We start from the raw sequence: 19,721 nt of genomic DNA, 5'->3' as shown, positions 1-19,721 counted from the left end.
CAAGTTGAAAAAATGATAACATATACTTATTCGAATTTTTCAATTCTTGCTGGCTGAAGTTTTAAAATTTTCCTTTTATCGCCACTGCCGCCTGCCTCAACGATTAAAATGTATTATTACTTGTGTAAAACATTTTTTTATTTTTTCCGTTTTATTTCATTCCTTTCTACATTAAATTTTCGTTATTTTCCCTTCTTTTTTATCAATTCTCTATCAAAATCTGATGTATATTTCTTATTTTCTTTTTACACTTTGTATTTGTTTTCTTTCATCTTATATTTAAAATCTCTGAAGTGTCATATTTATTTTGTCTAAGTTTATTTATCTTTTGTAACTGGGCACCCGCCGAAAAACCTTCGGGTTTGGCAGGACCCTCAATTGTTTCAATTGCGAATAAAAATTTTTGATTTGATAACAACACCAATGTTATTCAAATACTGCAATTATAACGTGGACCTCTCTATACATGTTTTTATCAGTCGAAAAAACTTGACTTCAATAAGTCAACCTCAATGAATACAATCAACACTAATATTGAATGTACAAGGAGGCAATTAATTTACATAGGTACTAAAATAATAAACCTCATTCCAAATCACTTTCTCATGGACAATAAGATCAGCAGAAAAATTAAACTGGATATAAAAAACTGGACATACAGTAATTTCTTCTTCCATTTAGATACATGACTCGAGATTTCTGCTCCAGCATTTTTTTTTTTTTCATTAGTTTTTTCATTTTTCAGTGGACTCGCTTGCCTTTATTTTGAGTACCTATTCCTCTGTTTTCTTCCTTCCCCCCATTTCTCCCTTCCTTTTTTTCCTCATTACTTCTCTTCTCTTCTTTGCCTGCCTATTACATGGGAAACCATAGTTGGCTAGGTATCTTCCTCTCTTTTTTTTTCTCTTCTCCAACACACCCAAACACTAAGCCCATGGTTTTTTATATTTGTAACATTTTATTGTGTTTTATTTGTTTCGTAAATCTTTGTAATTTTGTTTTGTCTTGTTTTCTGTGTTTTTAATAAATTGAAAAAATTAAAATTGAATAGAGCATCAAAGAAATAGGCAACGGAAGGTCGTATACACAAAAGCCTAACCTCAAACAATACAAATCTCGGAGGCGCTGGTAGTGAAACAATTATAATACGAGCTGTTTTTCATCTGCAGATGAAAACCACAAAAACTTTGTTACAAAACACACATCATTTGATTTTCGTCTCAGGTAGAAATGAATTACTATTGTCGGCAGGTCAACATTTCAGTTAGGGTCAAGCAATATGAGGCGTTTTTCAAAAGAGTCGGCAAGGCAGAAAGCTCTCCCATTGGCTGATTCCCGAACACCAACTCAATCAGCCAATCGGAGAGCTTCCTGCTCTGCCGACTCAGTCACAAGGCATGTTTCTAAATTTAGTTCTGTGAACAGTAGACCTCGCGCTCAGTAAGTTACATTGACATGTTTTCTCAAAAAATAATAAATAATTTATCAATTTAAAATGTCCAGAAAAAATCCTAAATAAACATAGAGCTTTCTGTCCTATCGTACCATGACGTGTCGTCCCGGAATGTGAGTGTGAGCGCTGTTATCAGGTCTGGCTGCAACTGTCTACAACGTTGATGGAAAGATACATTTTCAAGATGTTCGATGTTTTTGAACGGGTAGTATTATAGTCAACCGTCTACTAACGTTGATGGAAAGAGACATTTTCAAGATGTTCGATGTTTTTGAACGGGTAGTATTATAGTCCACTAAACAGCTGATTTATGATGAATAATTCTATAGTCTGATTTTTACTCTAATATTGGCGTATAAAGGAGCTCCTTTTTTCCTTTTATATTATCCTTGAAATGCAACATTTCCAAAAACCTTGTATATACGTCAACGCGCAATTTAAAAAGGAACATACCTGTCAAATTTCATGAAAATCTATTACCACGTTTCGCCGTAAATGCGCAACATATAAACATTTAAACATTAAGAGAAATGCCAAATCTTAGACCTCACTTCGCTCGGTCAATAATAAGATACAGCCTGATTATGTGTAATAACAACCCAAACTAGTTTTTCTTCATTGTTTTCAAAATGTATCAAAAGTGGAGGTATACAGCGGGAAGGTGCTAAAATTAATTCTTGAATTGCTTTTTATCAAGGTCTAAAAACCAGGTTAAGACACTCGTGTTCCTTATGGAGCGGCCATTTAATGCCTATTTCATGGCGGTACATTTGAAAATCCAATGTAATTCAATTTGCTCGTAACAAAATCATGCATTATGCATTTTAAAAACAATATTCCAGTTAAGATAATATGTGAATTCAGGTTTTCAACTTTTTGATAATGAAATTTTAATAATAAATGCTTTAATTTTTCATCTATTTATTATTAAAAGTTGTTCTTATTCTTGTAATCTAAGGATTATGATTCCTAAGGCATTGGGACAAGACAGAAATATGCGAGGCCAACTTCAAAAAGAGTTTAAAGTTCCCTATCAATTAAATCATCTAAAAATCAACAATTCAGTTTCTAGTATTTTTCTTAGTACTATAATTCTGAAGGAAGAATATTTTTACAATTCCAATAATTAATAACACATCATGTTATGTTCAATCTACAATGATAACAGCTAAAAATAAATTTGAAAATTGGTGAACTAGAACACGCAAAATGGTGATTTTGCAATGCATATCGGGATTGTGTCATGACCTGTATTTATAGACCTTGATTTTATGAATTACAATTGGTTAGCATGATTTACCTTGACTGATTATGTTTTCTGTTCTAGAATCCTGGGTAGTCTGGAGCCCCAAGTGCTTCTGCATAAACTGCAGACAATATGCGTCGCAAATGAAGCTTCATTGGTGGCCGCTCGTGCCGATAGGTCAGTTCTCAACATTCTTTCCTTCTCATTTTCTTTCATTTTTCTTCGTTCTCTAAGTATGGTGCGTCCATACATGCCGAACCGAGCCTCGAACATCTCTGCGAACTGCGCAGCGAATGTTTATAATATTTGTAATGTGTTGAAACGCGTTCGTCAACTGTTCGCCGAACCGTTCGTGCTGTTTGCCAAACACAGAACTCTCGTTTTTGTTTCGCTGCGCTGAAGATGTTATGCAGTATCAAAGATAGATAGATATATATTTAATTCATTCCACTCACTATTACACAAACACTTAGTTGAACGTCGTCAAATTAATACAAATAAAAGTGCAGCCTACTAAAATCGATTAATTCCCTCAAATATCCTTCAAATTGAATGAAAAAGACTAAGAAATTGTCAAAAACCACAGATTTATTGATACTTAGAAAGACCGGTTTCGGTTATTACTCCATTGTCAATCTCTGATAAACTAAAACTAAGTACAAGAGCAGCAGAATTTATACTAGTAGGCGAGTACTGCTATTGGTCAAGGGCATGAACGCCTGCCATTGGCCAAGCTAGACAGTCTCCTCCCCCTCAACGGTGTGACAAAATGGCGGCTTAAGCAACAGAATCGCCATGATAATAAAATTTACTATTTAGTACAAAATAAGAACCAAGAAAACAAATGTGAAAGATAATAAAACAAATATGTAAATGGAAAAACTATTGACTAATGTATGCTTACATGTTTATGATAAAACTAAATTCGTAGTGTTGTACTGGTTGAAATGAATCTGGTCATTTAAACTATACAGTTTACAACACTGTCATAAGACCAGCCGTACTATATGGTGCAGAAACCTGGGTACTTACTCAGAGGGACGAGACCATACTCAATGTCTGGGAAACAAAGATCCTCCGAAAAATCTACGGACCCACCTATAGTGATGGAGAGTGGAGGATCCGCACTAACCAAGAGTTGCGAGAGCTCTACAACAACCCAGACATTGTAGTTGAAATAAAAATGAGACGTCTAGGTTGGTTAGGACATGTGGAGCGCATGGATGACTCAAGGAGCGCAAAGAAAGTCCACAGAATGAATCCTGGAGGAAGAAGACTGAGGGGAAGACCAAGAATGCGTTGGATTGACGACGTGGAGAATGACTTGAGGCAGATGGGTATCAGAGGATGGAGAAGGAAAGCTCAAAATCGGGACGAATGGAGAGGCATACTGCGGGAGGCCAAGACCCTCAATGGGTTGTAGAGCCGAGGAGTAAGTAAGTAAGTAAGACAGTCTCCTCCCTCTTAACAATATAACAGAAACGTCACAAAATGGCGGCTCAAGCAACAGAATCGCCATGATAACAAAAATTTACTATCAGTACAAAATTAATAAGAACCAAGAAAACAAGTGTGAAAGATAATAAAACAAATATGTAAATGGAAAACTATTGAAGTCTCAGGTCCATTCTATTTTCAGATGAATAATATTGATTATTCATCTGAATAGTAATTTTTTGTAATTTATTAGCTTTTCTCTTAGGGCCGGTTTCCGAACTCGGGATTTAGCTAAGCTCTAGACTTAAACAGCTGGAGTCAGAAAATTTACTTTCCGAAACGGGGCGAAGTTGTAGTCCACGTTTAAATTGAATTTCGTAAAACTAGAAAATTGAACACAAAATAAAATTAAGAGAAAATACTGTCAAATTTCAGCTATTTAGGATTATTTATGGATGTTTCATTTCGTCAAGGAAAAACGTTTCCAATGATAGAAATGAGAAAATAAATATTATCATAAAATCTACGACTACGCCTCGTTTCGGAAAGCCAATTTTCTGACTCCAGCTGTTTAAAAGTCTAGAACTTAGCTAAATCCCGAGCTCCGAAATCGGCCCTATCCTATTATATTAAGCGAGCAATTTCTGTATGTCTGTTTATATTTTTACATCTGGTTATTTATGTTCAACGGATCTCGAAAACGGCTCTAACGATTTTCACGAAATTTGGAATTTAGTAGGTTTAACGAGCGAAGCTCGGTGCCCCGACATTATACTTTTATATAAGAACACTTTTTGGAAACATTGATTGTCTTGAAACGTTGTTTTGACGTGGAAGTTGATTATTTTTCGAAAACAGCTGATTTCCTATTATTAAAATTCAATAATATTCACCACTACGTCTTCCGGCAAAATTTGAGGTTAGGTTCGGCTTTTGTGGACGGACATTTATGCACTAATGACTCATTTTATGCATTTTTAATAATCTTGTTATTCGCTTATTAATTTTTCCAAGAAATAAGTCATCTGTTTTATTCAATAATGTAAGTTATTTGTGGTTCTCTATAAAATAGTAGTTTCTTTATAGTATTTCAAAATAATTATCTGAGCTGTTTTTCAAAGATGTGTTTGGAGTTGTTGGAATTTACTATTTTAAAAACAGCACATCCAATATTAGTCAACACAAGATAATTCAAAACAATGCCCTACAATTGAATTAAAATAATTTACATCAAAGTGGAAATCACAACATATTTTGTAAAAGTAGATAAAATGGTATAGATATTGAAATAAGAAAATAAACATGAAGTAGAATTCATAATAAGACACTTAATAAGTTTAGTAACTATTATAAGGCTACAAGTTTTTGATTTGAATCCAATCAAGCCTTGTGTCTAGATAGGTTGGAGTTGGATCCGAGGCAGGAAAGCGGTAAAAAAATTGAAATCATCAAAAGTCATTCATCCAATAACTCATGAACCGAATAATATGCTTTATTCGTCAAATATTTTTCTTGAATTGAAATTTTGAATTTAAAACTTTAGTTTCGTTTAGAAGTTTTTTTTAACATCTTTATTGCCCATAAAAACAAATACAAAATAAAAAAAACTTACAAAAGAAATATTCTAGATTATAATATTATGCTATTTTACAAATAAATTAAAATTACATGGCACCACCCAGCAAGGGCAAAACCCTGACCGCTGAGTGAGAGTATCAGCTGATTAGACAATATAAAAATTTATTTACTAATAATCAAAGCTACAAAAATCGAAGTTAACAATAAATTACTAGTAATAAATTACTAGTTTGTTGAAGAATTTAACTGCTTTTCAAATTTAGTTGTCCTATGCATTGGGTAATATAATAAGTTATGTGCTCTTGTTTCTCTTGCTGTTTCATTCCTTTTGTTTAGTATATTGAGGTTTCTGAATGCTAACATGAGTATTGAGTTAATGTAAATTGAGGGAACGATGAGAATTTTGTTGATTCTTGAAGATGTCTCTACATCGGTGTCTCCATACTTACTCCAACTTACTTGCACAGTACGCATTCAATGTGATCACACCCTAACTTCAACCAGATGCTGCGCCGACAACAGGACGATGCATTATTGATTGACTGAATGAATATTGATTGATTGATGTGTTGGTAGGGTGGAGCGTAACTTCAACCAGACACTGCGTCGTCAACAGGATGAGGCCTACGAGGCGTCTCTGCGCGCCGACCAGCAAAAGGAGCAGATGAAGCGGGCGGAGGCGGACAAAGCGGAGGCGGAGCGGAGGCGGCAGTTGGAGGCCGAAGAGGATGAGCGGAGGCGGAAGGAGGTGAGCGCACTCATAAGTTAGGCTAATTCATTAGTTAGGCCTTCATAAGAAGGAATTAATGGCGTTTTTCTGTCTCACTGTGAAGGCCCGTCAGGGATAACGCTGGCTCTTAAGCTCCTGGAGTTCGTTCCTACGTTATAATGGCAGTGGAGAAAGATAGCAGAACAACGTTGCCGATCCTATGTCTTGCCAATGCCTTCTATAGACGGTAGCTGATACAGGTTTATTGATGTAATATTAACTGTTCATTCACGTTTAAAATAATCAATTATATTTCATTAAGGCTGTGCAAAGGCTAAAAATAAACTTTTTACTCGTGATATTTTTCAAAGTTTTTTGATTTGTATATCATCAAGCTCTCAAAATGAAAAAGTTTTCTCAGGAAAACATTTTTTTCTGATCATTACTTTTTGAGATACGAGCGACTGAAGTTTGAATTTTTGGGACAGAACATTTCAAATTCGGTAAGAGATAAATCCATGGAGTTTTGGAGGATATATTCTTCATGGTATTGTTGATCTAGTAAAACAAAAATTTTCCGAAAATATAATTTTTTAAGATAGTTATTCAATTTACAAAAAATAAACAAAAATAACTTCTAGTTGAGTTATTTTTGGTAAATTGAATAACTTTTCCAAAAATTGATATTTTCTGAAAATTTTTGTTTTACTAGATCAACAATACCATGAAGAATATATCCTCTAAATCTCATGGATTTATATCGTACCGAATTTGAAATGTTCTGTCCAAAAAATTCAAACTTCAGTCGCTCATATCTCAAAAAGTAATGATCGGAAAAAAATGTTTTCCTGAGAAAACTTTTCATTTTGATAGATTGATGATATACAAATCGAAAAACTTAGAAAAATATCACGAGTAGAAAGTTTATTTTTAGCCTTTGCACAGCCTTAAGCAAGAAATTATATTTTTCAAATTAAGAATTATTTTATTAAGTAATTATTAATTCTACATTGTTAAAAGACGATCTGACAGCAGAGCAAAGCGTGAAAGAGATAGCGCTATCCGCTTTGTTGAATGATTGACAAGGATAGCAATACCATTGGTAATCAAACACTGCCATCATAACGTGGACCTCAATATAGTGGAAAGTATTTATACAAGTTTTACTTTAGTGAAATTCAGTTCTGATTTTCTACATTTTGTGACATCACATTTCATAAGCGGGCTGGCATAGCTCAAATTGATAGTAGCGAGCAGCAATATCGATAAGATAAGATGCCAGCCTGCTATTACTTCGGTTCATGCAGCTTTAATATAATAAAAATTCATTTCAATACCTTATTATAGCTGTCAATGTATGTCAAGTTATATTATATAAGTTTAATTATTATTATATACTCTCTCTCGGAAAGGTGTTTTTCAAATTATCCCTCTACCTCCATGTTCATTATTTAGTCCTCTTACATTGAGAGTTCTCTCTTTTGCAATTGAGGGTGCTTACCCCCCACCTCCATAACTTTCGGGAAGTATTAGCCTACGGCGCTATCTGCTAGAGTAACGGGACTCTCTCCAGGCAACTGAGTAGGAGCTCGGCCTGTGTTTTTCGTCACTCTTCTCCTAGACTTCTCGGGACTCGCAATCGTAAAAGTGTGCGGATAATCGAAGTGATTAAACGGTTTAGTGAATATGCGTGTGAAAGAAGGCTGGCGGACAGAAGACTACCTAATGCTCTACCGGAGGATTGCTGTCCGGGGACGAATGCTTAAAATAAAACCGGTGAGTCCGTTCCTTATTGAAAATTAGTTAAAAAGGACCCTTAGGTCAATTCCAAAATCTCACAATTTATAATAAGGAATGCTGACATTTTCAAGGAAATTTCACAACAGTTTTAACAGTAATATTATATAACAAGTCTCGACTTCTTCATTCTACATACATTTTAAATTGGACAAAAATCATGAAGTGGAAACATAACCTTAACATATTATGCCGAACATGTATGTAGGGAAAACTGCCATCCAGGTGGAAGTATAGCACATAAGTGTGACTGTCCCTGGATGTAGCCTGGCCTATCTGTCTGCACTCTCCGTCTCTGGGCCCAGTGAAGCCTCTTGCGAAGTTTCGAGGTTTTCCAGTGGGGGACTAGACTATGGGATTCAGAGTACCCCCGTATTTGGAAGTAGCAGGCATTTGAAATAATCCAGACTGTGGGATCCATGGGTAGTGCCTCCTCCATCTATAGAAATAGCATCATTGAATGTCGAAAAATCTCCCCACTGGTCTCTCTTTCCGAAACGCTCGCGCTCTCTTTGGGCGCCTGTTTGGTGGACGTGCAAACGCCCACCTTGGAGACCTATACAATTGAATTCCACATGAAATTTTGTACAATATAATTCAGTTACAATAAAATAATGAATATAAAGATGAATTGCATTACTATTTTGTTTTTAAATTGTATCAACATTGAGAAGTGGGATCCCCCAAGAAGACTATACGTCTGTGAATGGGGTAGAGTTCCTAGAAGCAAGCTATTAACAAAATGAAATTACCTGAATAAAGAGTGAAATGGTAATAAGCAAAATAATATATATAGTAAGTTGACATATATGTTAGAACGGTAGAGTGCAACCTACAGACTATTGCATTTCCCTACCACTGTTTTTGTCACCATTTGTGAAAAGTGCATATTCAAGATAAAGTACTCAAATGGAAAGAAAGAGATAAAAAAGAGCAAGAGGACCCAAGACCGTGACGATGTATTCATTGACCGAGCGAAGTGGGGTCTAAGATTCAAGTCGACGGTTTGGCATTTCTCTTAATGTTTGAATGTTTATATGTTGCGCATTTTCGGCGAAACGCGGTAATAGATTTTCATGAAATTTGACAGGTATGTTCCTTTTTAAATTGCGCGTCGACGTATATACAAGGTTTTTGGAAATGTTGCATTTCAAGGATAATATTAAAAGAAAAAGGAGCCTCCTTCATACGCCAATATTACCGTAAAAATCAGACTATAGAATTAATCATCATAAATCAGCTGTCTAGTGGACTATAATACTACCCGTTCAAAAACATTGAACATCTTGACAATGTATCTTTCCATCAACGTTACTAGACAGTTGACTATAATACTACCATAGCCACCTCTAATACAATGCCGCGGCCTACGATATTGCAACGTCGCAGTGTGGGCCTAGAATCTAATACATGATTGGGGAAAAAGATCAGCTGGTATTTTTTTTTAAAATCTTTTTCACCAATCATGAATTAGATTCTAGGCCTACACTGCGACGTTGCAATATCGTAGGCCGCGGCATTGTATTAGAGGAGGCTGTGAATCTACCCGTTCAAAAACATTGAACATCTTAAAAATGTATCTTTCCATCAACTTTGTAGACAGTTGCAGCCAGACCTGATAACAGCGCTCACACTCACATTCCGGGACGACACGTCACGGTACGATAGGACAGAAAGCTCTATTTATTTAGGATTTTTTCTAGACATTTTAAATTGATAAATTATTTATTAATTTTTGAGAAAACATAACAACAGGTCAATGTAACTTACTGAGCGCGAGGTCTGCTGTTCACAGAACTACTAGTTAAATTGTAGAGATTCTGCTTCGCCAAGCATAGAAATGGTGTAAGCCCTCGGTTCCAGCCGAACCTATGCCAATCAACCATTTCAACAGCTTCCTTTTATACACCACATCCTGCAACTCTCAGCCTCCCAGATATCACTAGTAGTTCTGTGAACAGTAGACCTCACGCAGTATTCTCATCCACAAGTACCTGATTGAAACTATAGACCTTATGGAAATACATCAATAGACTGGTTTCTCCACACATCTGTGTAATCACTTGTCAGCTGATTTATGATGATTAATTCTATAGTCTGATTTTTACTCTAATATTGGCGTATGAAGGAGGCTCCTTTTCCCTTTTATATTATCCTTGGAATGCAAAATTTCCAAAAACCTTGTAGGCCTATATACGTCGACGCGCAATTAAAAAGGAACATACTTGTCAAATTTCATGAAAATCTATTACCGCGTTTCGCCGTAAATGCGCAACATATAAACATTTAAACATTAAGAGAAATGCCAAACCGTCGACTTGAATCTTAGACCTCACTTCGCTCGGTCAATTAGGCGAATTTCTATAAATGATTTGTGCTAGATAGTGAGGAGACCTGAGTATGATTTAGCTTAATTTATTTTGAACTCAGCAACTTAGTTGATGAAACTAATAATGGTTGTGTTGGTTTGTGGCAGGAGTTGCAGCAACGTAAAGTGGATCTGTTGAGTCGTATTCCCGTGGAGCCAGCTGCCTCAGATGCGGACACCGTTTGTGTCGTGTTCAAACTGCCCAACGGCCAACGGCTGGAGCGTCGCTTCACTAGTACCACCACGCTACAGGTAACACTACTCTCATTCATCATTTCATTCATTCATTCATTCACTGATGCGAACTTGTAGCGACTGATTCATTCATCAACCGATGCGGACTTGAAGCGTCGCTTCACTACCTACAACAGTTAACGTCATTGCATCTGGCAAAAACAATACAGAGTGAGCATAAATTATTTATTAAACACATTTCATCCTCTTCTTCTTCTATATAATAAGAGAGAGTAGGGTTGTGTTTGTTCGCATCAAAACATATCAACTTGTGGATTGCATACCGAAAAAACGGGAATGATTTAGATTTAAACATTTTCGCACCCAGATTCTTAAAATATCAATCTCGTGCATCTCGGAGCCCAAATTTCAATTTTCCTTCTAAAATTCAAATTCAAAATACTCATTTTTTCAGAATTAATGTTCAAACTTCATTCATGCGACATGAAATAATATACAGGCTGTTTCAACTGTCATATTATTTATGCTGAATTATTTGTAGCACAAAAACTGATAATTAAAACTATATTAAGCAAACCCAGGTTCTATCCAACGGATATGGTTTTTAGTGATTTTGAGGTCATGACTATACATCAATTATACATAAAAACCGTGATTGAGTACTTAATAAAATATAGATCCGATTTTCCTCTCACATTAAACTCTACACTTAATTATTATAATCTAAGGGGCACTGCTAACAAATATGTAACCTATAACACTAATATTGAATGTATAAAGAGGCAGTTAATTTACATAGGTATTAAAATAATAAACCTTATTCCAAATCACTTTCTCATGGGCAATAAGATAAGCGGAAAAATTAAATTAGATAATAAAAAACTGGAAATACAGTAATTTCTTCTTCCATTTAGATAATTATATAAGACTCAAGATCTGCTACAGCATTGTTTTTTCATTATTTTTTTTTTCATTTTTCAGTGGACTCGCTTACTTTTATTTTGCGTACTTATTCCTCTGTTTTTCTTCCTTCCCCCCATTTCTCCCTTCCCTTTTTTCCTCATCACTTCTCTCTTCTCTTCTTTGCTGTGTTTTAATAAATTGAAAAATGAGTGAATTAAAAAATAATATAATTGCTCAGTCCATAACATATTTTAAAAGAACTATAATCTAGAGAGAGTACCTTTTCAGAACAGTTGTTACGATTAATATTGGCAACAAAATTGATTAATAGTCTAATTTTGTCAGGTTGGCAGTAAGTTGAGGATGGTTTCTGATCAAGATTTGAGTTCTGTCATTTTATAAGGTTAGCACTAAGTCGATTAACCTATATAAAATACATTTATTGAAAAATAATTTAATTGGGCACTGCTGCTCTAATCAGATATATCCTCGGGATATAGATATCTTGATGTTTCAGAAAATTTTATGACGGGAGTTATCTTTTCATTCCGGTAGCGAAGCACGGGTGACCTGCTAGTATTATAATATAGATGAATACAATTTTTGAACCAATTTACAAACTTTTTTGAAACTTTTCAGGACGTGTTCAACTTTGTGTTCTGCCACCCGGCGTCTCCGGACGAGTTCGAGATAGCCACCAACTTTCCGAAGCGGGTGCTGACCTGTCAGGGCGCCGGTGCGCTCACTACGCTCGCCGACGCCGGTCTCAAGAAGAGTCAGGTGCTGTTTGTCTACGATCTGGAGGCGTGAGAACTGTCTCAAAGGTTTTCAAAAATATCGAATAATGTGGATGGTGTGTGTGAGTGAGCGTCGAAAAAATATTAATAATGTGTGATCGTATTCATAAATGTGGTTGTAAAAATTTGTGACAACTTCAGAGTAATGAGAACTGCGCAGGCTTGTAATTCGTGAGACAACTTGAAGCAAGAAGTGTGAGAACTGCGCAGGCTTCTCTGAAAGGTTTATAAAAATATCAAATTTGGTTGGTTTGTGTGAACGTCGCAAAAATATCAAATATTGTGAATGGTTTGTGTAAATTGCATTCATGTGGTTGTAAAAATTCGTGTCAACTTCGGAGCAAGGTCTAGACACCAATGTTACTTATTAATAATACCTTCAATATATACCGGTGTTTCAAAAAGAATGACCCTACTTTAGACAGTTATATTTATTTCAAAAAAAAAAATGGTGTGCACACACCAATTTTACATCAAATTACTCACAGTGGTATCAAGTTTATGATGATGTATTATAAGTGTTCTATGTGCAATCCTTTTGAGGCTCGGACGACATGTAGACGGTAGCCAAATTCATCCCAGACTGTTTGCAAGATGTCTTCTCGGACTGTAGCTACTGCAACAGATATCCTGGTTTTAGCTCCTCAATATCAAATGCTAAGGGAGGAATGCTAAAGATCGTGTTATGTTCCTCCCTTAGCACTTGATATTGAGGAGCTAAAAACCAGGATAACTGATGCAGTAGCTACAGTCTTCTCGGTGATGCTAAGATGTCTTCTCGGACTGTAGCTTCTGCATCAGTTATCCTGGTTTTTAGCTTCTCAATATCAATTGCTTAGTGAGGAACATAAACACGATCTTTAACATTGTTTCTCCCTTAGCACTTGATGTTGAGGAGCTAAAACCAGGATAACTGATGCAGTAGTTACAGTCCGAGAAGACACCTTGCGAACAGTCTGGCATGAATTTGGCTACCGTCTAGATGTCGACCAAGCCTCAAAAGGAGGGCACATAAAACACTTATAATACATCATCATAAACTTGATACCTCTTTGAGTTATTTTATGTAAAATTGGTTTGTGTACACTATTCTTTAAAATAAATATAACTGTTTAAAATTGGGTCATTCTTTTTGAAACACTTTGTATATCTTGACCTGTGAACGTGAAAACTGGGCAGGATTGACTCAACGTTTTATAAATAAAAATTATATGGATGGGTCGTGTGAACGTCTGAAATTGCATTCATAAATGTGGTTCTAAAAATTCTTCTCAACGTTCTGTTCTGATTTTTGTCTACTTTAAAATTCGTTCATTCGCCATAAAAACACAAATTAAGTTGTTTTTAATAATGGATTTATAAGAAACATATATCATAGCTATGAAATTACTCAAAACTGATCACAGAGAAAAGATAGCATAGGAAGATATCCCATGGTATAGGTCGTTTATGTTCCAAATGTCACTGTTAACTCAAGCCGATAGTCCTAGTAGTTATTTTTCGTGAAGCTGGTAGTCTCATTCTTTGCCGTTCTTACACTCTCATCCGGCCAAAACAGTAATAATAGACAGTAGTCGACAGTAATCGGCTTGAGTTTCAGGTCGTTCATGCTCCAAATTTCAAGCTGATTTTTGCTAACTCAAGTTTATTACTGCCGACTACTTTTTATTCTTTATTAAATTAGCTATGTATATTAAGAAATTATTCAAATTTCAAGCTGATTTTTGCTAACTCAAGTTTATTACTGTCGACTTCTTTCTATTCTTTATTAAATTATCTATGCCTATTAAGAAATTATTCAAATTTCAAGCTGATTTTTGCTAACTCAAGTTGATTACTGTTGACTACTTTTATAAATTCTTTATTAAATTATCTATGCCTATTAAGAAATTATTCAAATTTCAAGCTGATTTTTGCTAACTCAAGTTTATTACTGTCGACTACTTTTATAAATTCTTTATTAAATTATCTATGCCTATTAAGAAATTATTCAAATTTCAAGCTGATTTTTGCTAACTTAAGTTTATTACTGTCGGCTTTCTATTCTTTATTAGTAGATCTGGATATTAAGAAATATATAATCTATGTATATTAAGAAACTATTCAAATTTCAAGCTGATTTTTGCTAACTTAAGTTTATTACTGTCGGCTACTTTCTATTCTTTATTAAATTATCTATGTATATTAAGAAACTATTCAAATTTCAAGCTGATTTTTGCTAATTCAAGTTATTACTGTCGGCTACTTTCTATTCTTTATTAAATTATCTATGCATGAAACTTATTTGTTTTATTTTTTAGTATCCAAATATGTATTGTAATTGTTCTGATGAATAAACTTTGATTTGATTTGATATTAACTTATTAGGCCATGTGAGAGTGTAAGAACGGCACTGTATGAGAGCTAACTCTACTCTACTAACTACTTTGTTTTATTTTGTAGTATCCAAATTTAAATTTGTAATTGTTTTGATGAATAAACTTTGATTTGATTTGATATTAACTTCTCAGACCGTGTGAGAGTGTAAGAACGGCACAGTATGAGAGCTAACTCTACTCTACTTACTTGGTCGAGTAAATGTTTTCACTACAATAATTGAGAATAGTAAATAAAGTGTGTTGTCTAGTGAACAGAACTAACCACGACACGACTCTACTCTACTAGCTCGAGACTGTTTTCATTAGCATAGTAGTGGTAGAGTAGAGTGAGAAGCGGTGGTGGGGAAGGCAAGTGGTAGAGTACTATCCCACTCTACTCTACTAAAAACTAGTACTCTACCATGAACGTTTTCATTGGAAGAGTTCACAAGATAGTACTTGCCTAGGGAACTCTACCACTAAGACCCGTTTTAACCGTGATTAATTTCACGAGAACCAATCAGAGAAGGCGTTTTTGAAAAGACGGCATCTCTGATTGGTTCTCGTGGTATTAATCACGGTTAAAATTTAACCGGCTGTTGTGCAACCGGCACTAGGACTATCGGCTTGAGTTAACAGTGAATTTGGAACATAAACTACCGATACCATGGGATATCTTCTCATGCTATCTTTCATCTATGGTAGGTTTGACCATAGAGAAACAATAGCTTGAGTAGATATCCCATGGTATAGGGCGTTTATGTCGCAACTTTTACTGTTATCTCAAGCCAATAGTCCACGTATTTCTTTCCCAAAAAGGTGTGTGACGCTGGTAGTCTCTCATACTGTGCCGTTCATACACTCTCACCCCAACAAAATCTACAATAATCGTTGGTAATCGACTTGAGATAACAGTAAAAGTTGCGACATAAACGACCTATACCATGGGATATCTACTTACGCTATTGTTTCTCTATGGTTTGACAGTCCTGTTTATAAATATCAAATTATATGGAAGTTTCGTCTAAAATTTGCGAACGTCGAAAAAATATCAAATAATGTGAATGGTTTGTGTGAGTGTCGTAAATTGAATTCATAAAATTTGGTTCTAAAATTTCGTATCAACGTTCTTTGTATACAATTTGGAGGCGTGAAAACTGTGCAGGTTTGATTGATCGGTGTATAAATATCGAATTATATTGATGTCTCGTATCAACGTTGTGAATTGCATTCATATATATTATATGATTGGATGGAATGGTTTAGTACGTACAAATCGTGACACATCGTCGTAAATAGTTTTTTTTTTTAATTTGTTGGCTTAATCTCATTATACAGAGAGTTTGAAAAAGAACTCCCTAGTTTTAGGTATAAATTTAATGTATAAATTGATGGAAAACTACATCAACAAGTACATACAATGAAAGAGAGAACCTTCAAGTATTGATTAAAATCAGTACACTTCGACATGGGATCCATTTGATGCCCTGCACACGTCGAGACGATATTCAAGCTCTCGCCATGTATTCACCAACATATCAGGTGTAACTGTCCCAACCGCCATGACGATTCTTTCCCGTAAATGGTTCATGTCTCGAAGTTTTTCACTGCACACAACATTTTTCATGTGTTCCCAAAAGAAAAAGTCGAGAAGGGTTAAGTCCGGGCTTCGTGGTGGCCAAGCAATTTGGCGAGCTCTCCTTGTCCACCTTCCCGGAAAGCTCGAACTCAAGTGAGGGAACTGTTTTCTGGCGCCGTCTCAAGGTCAAGCAGGTCTGCTAACTGCAGGGGCACAAAACTTGGACAGTTGCTGAATCAAACACCACAAACTAGAATTGTATATCACTTTTCACAGATTCTATGACGAATTAAAACTAGGGAGTTCTTTTTCAAACACTCTGTATGTGTCAGTGGTTTGTATAAAACTTGTGAGCGTTAATATTGCTTGAAGTATTTACATTTGATTGGATGCATGATTTGGTACGTTTGAATCATGTGAGTAAAATTATCTAAACTACTATATAAAATAATGTGTCCGTTAAAATTGTGAATACATCCTATCATAGAGAAACAATAGCATAAGTAGATATCCCATGGTATAGGGCGTTTATGTTGCAACTTTTACTGTTATCTCAAGTCGATTACTGTTGATTATTGTCGAATTTTACTGTTCTGTTGGGATGAGAGTGTATAAACGGCACAATATGAGAAACTACCAGTGTCACACAGCTTCACGGAAAAGAATTACATGAACTATCGGCTTGAGATAACAGTAAAAGTTGCGACATAAACGCCCTATACCATGGGATATCTACTTATGCTATCGTTTCTCTATGATCCTATGTAACTAAGGCCTGGTTTATAGAACTATTATTGACTTTATTGCACCATTAAATCGATACCAAATGTATAGGTTTAATGGTTCATTAGATTTAATAAGTGTTCTAGTAGCCAGGCCATATCATATTAATGATATGTCGCATACAAATCATGTAAGACCATAATCTTTTACATATTATGTGAATTAATGAATGGTTTAGTACATTAAAACTATGTAACATCGATTTTAAATAACTTACTTATTAATAAGTTATCAACTGGGTGTATAAGCATGTGAGCATTAAGAGTGTTGTAATTTCTACACAACATAATGTGATTAAGTTTTGGTTTCTGGGACACTTATTAAATGTAATGGACCATTAAAAATGTATAGATTATATCGATATAGGCTCGAAATTTAAGGCTCGGTTGCACAAAAGCCGGTTAATTTTTAACCGTGATTAATTTCAGGAGAACTAATCAGAGAAGGTCTTTTTGATACGGCTTCTCTGATTGGTTCTCATGGAATTAATCACGATTGAAATTTGACCGGCACTATAGATTCAATATCGATATAGATTCGATATCTATAGATATAATAGTGTCCTAGAAACTTAGCTCTAAGTCTATCATGGTTCCAAAATAGAAACGATTCAAAGTCAAAACCTTTTCATCATATTTTATGGAATGGGCGTATAAGCTATTGAGGTTGTTTAAAAATGATACCATATTAAAATATGTTAATTTTTCTTAATTGCGTAGATTTAAGTGGGTTTGTAAAAAAACTTTCAAGCATTGACTTTGATTTAAACTACTGCACCATAATTTATTAACTGGGTGTATAAAATGTTAGAGAGTGGATATATTTATCTTAAATTACAACGCATAATGATTTTATTTACATTCATATGTAATGTAATTTTACATATGTTTATCAACTTGGTGGTATCGTGATTCGCATATAAAACATGTTACATAAATTGTTAAAATTGCATTTTTATGTGATCAGGTTTTTCCAACCTTCATCACTACAATTTGTGAGATAAGATTTCTCGAAATTTCTCAACTCCACATCTGAGATTAGGTTGAAGCCTTTCGCATACCACTGCGATTCGGCGACGGGAACGGGAGAATTTTAAGCCGTTTTATGGTTGAAATCGTTGCCGTCATCGTATGCGATTCGCACTGATGTGCGGGAGGATTTATCATGGTTTATAAAACTTCTAGAAATCTCTACACCGTAACTTATTGTTATACATACCGTTAGATTATCATTAAAAAGCCGGTTAAATTTTAACCATGATTAATCCCACGAGAACTAGTCAGAAAGGCCTTCTCTGATTGGTTCTCCTGAAATTAATCACGGTTAAAATTTAACCGGCGTTTGTGCAACCGGCACTTACTGTTTGAAAATTTTGAAACTCATGTGTGTTGAGATTTTTTACTGCATATTCTATCAAGGAATATAATATTCTATTGATGTATATATTCATATCTTACAAGGGAGTATGACTTATACGTGAATTGAGCTTGTCAAAAATTGCTACAACATACTAAATAATTATAAATTTACAAATGTTGTATATAATCTCAAATTTGTGTGTACATTACAGATATCCAATTATGTTATGATGATAGCTATCCATATTTGGATGGTTCTGTGATTGGCTTATGACTTTATGAGCATTAAGATTTTTTTGTAATCTTCTAACCAAATTTGGTAAAATAAGGTTTAAAGTTGAGATATTTATTTATTCAATTATAAATACAAACACAAATTAATCGTATGGTGCGTTAATACATATTTCAAAATTTTAGTGTATGAATTTTTGGCAAATCAATTTCAAATATTGAAGTACGGAATTTTCAATACAAATACAATTATTTAGGACAAGTAGAGTATTGATTTACTTGTGTTATTTATTATTTACTTGCTATTGTAACACCCTTATACAACTGTACTATCAACATATTGTCAAGAAATTTGATTTTTATAATTAGAACAAAAATAGGGCATTGGCTTTTGTTATTTTTGAAATTGAAATTTATTGTTGAAAATAAATTAAAAAGAGCTTGAATGAACTAACACAAAAATGCTTGTTCACTGAATGTTTATTCAGCTCAGGCCCGGTTGCACAAAAGCCGGTTTATTTTTAATCTGTGTTAATTTTACGAGAACAAATCAGAGAAGGGTTTTCTAACAAAGACGGCTTCTTTGATTGGTCCACAATCATGATTAAAACTTAACCGGCTTTTATGCAATCGGCACTTAGTCACATTGAATCTTGACATTATAATAAACAACTAAAAATAGTTTAATCAAGCTGGAAATTTAATCTAACGATTTCAGTTACAACTATGAGGAACTTGATTTAAATCCTTATTTTCAAGGAATAATAATTTGTTTGAAAAAATTATGAAATACGTTGGTTGACAATAGAACCAATGCAGTTGCTGAGAAAATTTTATTCCTATTTTTCAGCTCTAAATTCTGATGATTTTTTGTAACAAGTAAGGCATTTATAAATATCAAGTTTTTGTCAAAGCATTGCTATTAAATCA

At 34.6% G+C, this 19,721-nt stretch overlaps 1 protein-coding gene across 1 annotated transcript in view; it reads left to right on the top strand.

The window, feature by feature from the left end:
- LOC111060592 (FAS-associated factor 2-like) overlaps positions 1-12,959 on the top strand; it is a 29,537-nt gene extending 16,578 nt beyond the window's left edge. The window contains exons 8-11 of the mRNA XM_039426888.1: positions 2,781-2,876; positions 6,291-6,462; positions 10,697-10,840; positions 12,326-12,959. Of these exons, the coding sequence (XP_039282822.1) occupies positions 2,781-2,876; positions 6,291-6,462; positions 10,697-10,840; positions 12,326-12,496 (583 nt within the window). The 3' untranslated portion in view covers positions 12,497-12,959. The remainder of the gene's footprint in view (positions 1-2,780; positions 2,877-6,290; positions 6,463-10,696; positions 10,841-12,325) is intronic.
- The last annotated feature ends 6,762 nt before the right edge of the window (positions 12,960-19,721 follow it).

Source organism: Nilaparvata lugens, chromosome 1 (genome assembly GCF_014356525.2).
Source record: "Nilaparvata lugens isolate BPH chromosome 1, ASM1435652v1, whole genome shotgun sequence".
Lineage (NCBI taxonomy): Eukaryota > Metazoa > Arthropoda > Insecta > Hemiptera > Delphacidae > Nilaparvata > Nilaparvata lugens.
This window is presented reverse-complemented; position numbering and strand designations above follow the sequence as displayed.